We start from the raw sequence: 6424 nt of genomic DNA, 5'->3' as shown, positions 1-6424 counted from the left end.
ATATCATTTATAATATAATATTAACATTAAAATAACAATATATACTAAAACTACACCACTAACAATACAGCCTACTATCACAGGTACTAAAACAGAGATATCATTTATAATATAATATCAACATTAAAATAACAATATATACTAAAACTACACCACCAACAATACAGCCTACTATCACAGATACTAAAACAGAGATATCATTTATAATATAATATTAACATTAAAATAACAATATATACTAAAACTACACCACCAACAATACAGCCTACTATCACAGATACTAAAACAGAGATATCATTTATAATATAATATTAACATTAAAATAACAATATATACTAAAACTACACCACTAACAATACAGCCTACTATCACAGGTACTAAAACAGAGATATCATTTATAATATAATATTAACATTAAAATAACAATATACACTAAATATACACTACTAACAATACAACCTACTATCACAGATACTAAAACAGAGATATCATTTATAATATAATATTAACATTAAAATAACAATATATACTAAAACTACACCACTAAGAATACAGCCTACTATCACATGTACTAAAACAGAGATATCATTTATAATATAATATTAATATTAAAATAACAATATATACTAAAACTTTACCACTAAGAATACAGCCTACTATCACAGATACTAAAACAGAGATATCATTTATAATATAATATTAATATTAAAATAACAATATATACTAAAACTACACCACTAAGAATACAGCCTACTATCACAGTTACTAAAACAGAGATATCATTTATAATATAATATTAACATTAAATAACAATATATACTAAAACTACACCACTAAAAATACAGCCTACTATCACAGGTACTAAAACGGAGATATCATTTATAATATAATATTAACATTAGAATAACAATATATACTAAAACTACACCACTAACAATACAGCCTACTATCACAGGTACTAAAACAGAGATATCATTTATAATGAAATATTTTCATCAAAATAATAATATGTACTAAAACTACACCACCAACAATACAGCCTACTATCACAGGTACTAAAACAGAGATATCATTTATAATATAATATTAACATTAAAATAACAATATATACTAAAACTACACCACCAACAATACAGCCTACTATCACAGGTACTAAAACAGAGATATCATTTATAATATAATATTAACATTAAAATAATAATATGTACTAAAACTACACCACTAACAAACTTAGTGGGAAAAGTTATACTATTGAAGATAGATTTTTTGTCTTGTTTGTGGGATTTCTATAATTCAAAATATTACTTACTATCTAAGTCTTGGTTCTGAGATTCTGTACCTCTGGTTGTAAAGTCAATCTGTCCAGACGCACCTGTTGTACTACTGTATTGTAAGTTATTACCACCGACAGTTGTCCAGAGACTACGGCAGGTTAAATTAACTCGTGAACCTGAAAAATTAGGTGATTTCTTCAAAACCATTTTGCTTATTGTTACAATTGGAGCGAAATTTAGAACTTAAGAGCGTTAAGTGGACATTTCAAGCGATTGTACTTGATCCTATTAATGGCCACATATTTATGAACAATACCTGGAATACCTGGAACCTACGAGCACTACCTGATAACATAAGCGATCTACTCAGTCCTCCGATTTGTGGTATCGGAAAATGTATTGTATTGTAAGCGTTTCGGATCGAAAAAAGGGCCGATTAAAAGAACATTTATTCAACGGGTATAATCTGGTCCAGATTGGAAAAAAGGTAAAATGTGGACACTATTACGTGGTTAAGAACATTTGGTCACTTTTGGCACTTCCGTTACGCCTGTAGTCCTGAACCACCAGCCTATGGTGTTTGAACTACCAAAATCAATTGAAAACTTATTATCTGAAATCGATATCGATGATCACAACTACAGGAAAGCATTGTTCTATAGTCGAACGCCATTATAAGGTCTATACAGATAAACAAAAAACAATACAATTATGATTAAAATGCTTAGATGTATGTTTCGGTTCGTGTTTCTTTCAACGGTAGATGACTTCACCATTGCCACCCGCAATCTAACGCCATTTCATACATCTCATATTTGGTCCATGTTATATTCAACCAATCAAATCCCGTATTCAATAAAGGTTTTCTTACAATATTGAAAAAATTCAGGGATATTGATTGCTAAGAATTGACTTGTACAGTCTAAATTAGGATGACATTGTTAGCTATCGGGTCAAATCAACAGAACACGATTAAAAGAAGATTCCGGTCAGATCATGTATGACAAGAGTATTAACTTGCAGTTGTACTAATTAAAAAAAGAACAACAAACGAAACAACCAGACATGTACCTTAATTAGATTGTATATAATACTATGTGTAGTAGTGCTGGGTATCGCCAATCATGTTACGATACGATATGTATAGCGATAATGGAGTAATCGTTCCGACACTAATGCATAAAGTGGTGTTAAAAACATGCTTTTCTTACCATTGGTTTCAGTTTGTATGGTAAAGTTAAAAACAAAACCAGCTAAGGTGTTCTGACTATTGACCAAATTAATATAAAGTTGATCAGTTGGTGTCAAAGTAAATGTGGTATGATATGGATAGTTTTGACAGTTGTATTCGCTTGTTTTAGTCTTCAACATCAATTTTTTCTGACAACCAGCAGGATTCTGAGTTGCTTGAAAAGTTACAGTTGAATCCTCATTGTCGTTAACAAGATTGACTGAACATCCACAAGATTCGCCACCTCTACGTGTCCCACTTAGACTAACTAGTTCTCCAATCTGGGTTTTATTAGAACAAATTTCAACACTTGATACTGGAAAGATAACATAATAGATAGAATAAGCAGATAACTGGAATTTAAGAATTGTTAAAAAATAGTTTCTACGATCATGTTTGAATTTTAATTTTTTCAGTTTTCTCTGGAATAAACAAACCAAGTACCAACGATCTGAACCGCAAACGAGACCCGAAATCCGGGCAAAAAGTTTGTCTGGAGTGTGGGGTCAGACTGCTTTGCCGGAAAAAGAACTGGCTGGGTATGACCAATCATACCACGATACGATAAGTAGGATACGAAGTAATTAATTTATAGCTTTATAACTGTGATATTTAGTGAAGTAGTAGATATGAGTTATTGTCGACTATCTTATAAATAGTTATCAGAATTTCGGTCAAGGTTTTTGAAACATTTGTGATTCTATTCGCCGACTTATTAAATATCTGCTCTTTTTAAGGAATGAGAGGTAATGCGACATCGCGATACGATACGCTCCGTGGGATTTATCGTTAAGTATCGATACACGACCTCGTGATATGAAAGGCGTATGGTGACATATCATATCGCGATACATCGATTCACAGCTATGTTATGTCAACACTAAGCGTACATCATACTATTTGTAGCTAAAAATCAATGCATAGTAACAGATCGTTTCAAATAAATAGAATTAAATCATAATTCAACAAACAAATAAGGTAAAAAGTGCACAAAAATCATGAATAAAACATGTCCTTAATCATCGTACCGTGTGATTCAATTATATTAATTTTAATATTACACACTAGCATCTTTATCATAAACTAAACACTTTTATTTTAAATATAATTAATTCTTTGGGGTAGGGTACATGCCCAAAACAAACATATTTAGAAATATACTTAATATCCACATTCTTAAAGTGATTGTAAAGAGGTTTCCTAAATTTTGTTATGTATCGGGGACACTGATGGAATCAACTTGCACCATTCCAGTTTCTAATCAGACGTTTGTAGTTCCTGAAATTCCAATAAAATTAAGTGTTGTATGACGTCACTAATCGTGAAGGGTCTTATGTGATAAAGCATATTTTGCGATCAGTGACGTCATCAAACACTTCTTTTTTGTGGAATTTCAGGAACCACAGATGTCTGATTGAAAATTGGAATGGTGCAAATTGATATTTCAATGTCCCGGATACAATTTTAAAATTGGGAAACCTCTTTACAATCCCTTTAAGAAAGGCTTAAAAACTTCAATCGTTCAAGAAATATATTTTCAGTATACAGTATTGTTAAAATGACTCGAACTAATTTTCTCACGAACGCCTCATTGAGGGACTGATCTAACAGCGTTGTTTAATTTTGGTTGTGACTTTTGGTGAACGAAGGGGCGCTGCAACACGTTATCGAGGTAAACGCCACAAATTACCAATATGCTGTAACTGTACATACAAAAAAACTATATGTTACTTTAACCTACCTGTACTAATCATAAAAATTAACTTGGCGATATTCACCAATAAAACACGTAAGACTCCCATAACTTTTAGAATTTCTTGTTTTTCCTTTCCTTTCCTTTTCTTTTCAAACTATTCTGTCGACATGTTTAATAACTTACATTTGATGATGAACTCTCGACTGAAATATACTTTGTGTATCTATTGAAGTGTCATATTTAGGTATGCAATATGATATATATATAATATGAAAATATGGATGGCCAGTACAATATCATCGCATTTACTTCCTTGTTAAAAACCCGGTATGTATTTTAAGAAGTCGGGTATGTGTAGAAACACACCAACTCACTTCAAACATTTGCGTGAATATAATAAGATAGATAACAAAAGAACAAACGAGGCGAAGCAAATAAAACATTACTTGAAGGGATAATACGATAACTTGTACAATATGGTATATTTAATGATGCGGGCACATGCACAGTTTTTGTGGCCAACTTTTGTTGACTTGAGTAAAATCCACGACAATTCAGGTGAAAATTAAAGTTTTTATTTAATTCAAAATAATAAATGGAAAATGTCGTATGTGAGCCACTGTACAATGCGGTATATGAGATGCAGCGGACACACGCACAGTGATTGTCGTCGACTTTTTGTCACTGACTTTTGTAACATCTCACGTGTGCCCGCAAATCAGTTTGATTTTGTCTGAATGTTTTTTTACAGACTCCACAGAGCGTCATCATCCAATCAGATTTATTTTCCATTCAATAGCGTGATCATCTCGGTGATTATCGGCGTGTGCCCGCATCCGGTCGGTGAAACTCATGACTAGACTTAAGTCAGCAACAAAGACGGTATAAGGAGCATACAGTTTCATAATGATGATTCATATTCATAATAACAAAATAGTAATATACAACAAATAAAGAAGCAGAATTATGGAACTGGATTTGTAGCTCAAGCGTTGGATCAGCGATTTCTTTCCAAAATTTCACTGTATCCCTTTAAGAAAGATGTTTAAAATAAAATTGAGTCATCAAAAGAAAATGTTATAATTTATCTCTTGAGTCAGTTTCTTCTTCCTCTTCGGTAATCACTCGACGAAAGCTGGAGCAAAAAATAAAAAAATAGCACGTTTCATCATTTGCACCAAGATATAATGGCTTAAGGGCGAGGCTACAAAGTTTCGCGCTATAAAACAGCCACTGTGGCTTCCCCATGTGTTTAGAATTTTAATTCCTGAATTCCTGATAAATAAAAAGGTTTTTTTCCAAACGATCTTATTTTGTTGCTAATATTGGGGTATGTGATATTATTAAGCAGATGATGGAAACTGACATGATATACTGTTGTTACCATTGATAAAACATAGTGTTTGATGACGGTTACTGAAAGAGAAGGGCCATGGTTTCAAAAACAGTTCGATCTACTTTTTAATGAATTATTTCCACTCTTGATAAATATCTTAAAATATACTGAGTAAATGTAGGATATTCAAATATTTTTCTAAAAATTATTATAAATTCTTGAGTCGTGAAAATTAACTCTGAATATCCAACAAGGCGACATTAAACTTAAGTCTATTATAAAATCGTGATGCAGTTTGTATAGAGATATTATATAACAAGGATGCTCATTAAAGTTTTAATTCTTTTCGTACATTTTACAGTGTCAAATTACATAAAATTATTTTTTGACTTTGAGTAACAAGGTGTTTTCTTTATCAGCATAAATTTTAGCTTATCATTTCAACATTTCACAAAGGGCGGTTGGGGGAGGGGGATAACAACCGTCTTCATTGTAATATCCCCTATTGTGGTAAAAACCCCTATTGAAATAACAACCCCTATAGTGGTAACAGCCCCTATTGTAGTATCGGCCCCTATTGTAGTATCGGCCCCTATTGTGGTATCAACCTCTATTGTAATAACAACATCTATTGTGGTAACAACCTCTATTGTAATAACAACCTCTATTGTAATAACAACCTCTATTGTAGTAACAACCTATATTGTAGTAACAACCTCTATTGTGGTAACAGCCCCTATTGTGGTAAAAACTCCTATTGTAGTAACAACCCCTATTGTGGTATCGGCCCCTATTGTGGTAACAACCTCTATTGTAGCAACAACCTCTATTGTGGTGACAACCCCTATTGTAGTAACAACCCCTATTGTAGTAACAGCCCCTATTGT

The 6424-nt window shown here is 32.2% G+C and overlaps 1 protein-coding gene across 1 annotated transcript; it reads right to left on the bottom strand.

The window, feature by feature from the left end:
* Window positions 1-972: 972 nt before the first annotated feature.
* LOTGIDRAFT_175939 (hypothetical protein) lies at window positions 973-4307 on the bottom strand (the record flags this gene model as incomplete). Its single annotated transcript, XM_009063423.1, has 4 exons — window positions 973-1055; window positions 1310-1450; window positions 2486-2821; window positions 4247-4307. 4 exons carry the CDS (start codon window positions 4305-4307, stop codon window positions 973-975), a joined length of 621 nt encoding a protein of 206 aa, XP_009061671.1.
* Window positions 4308-6424: the final 2117 nt, after the last annotated feature.

This window comes from Lottia gigantea, assembly GCF_000327385.1.
Source record: "Lottia gigantea unplaced genomic scaffold LOTGIsca_572, whole genome shotgun sequence".
NCBI lineage: Eukaryota > Metazoa > Mollusca > Gastropoda > Lottiidae > Lottia > Lottia gigantea.
Note: the sequence above shows the minus strand (reverse complement) of the source record. Positions and strands in the feature narration are given on the sequence as shown.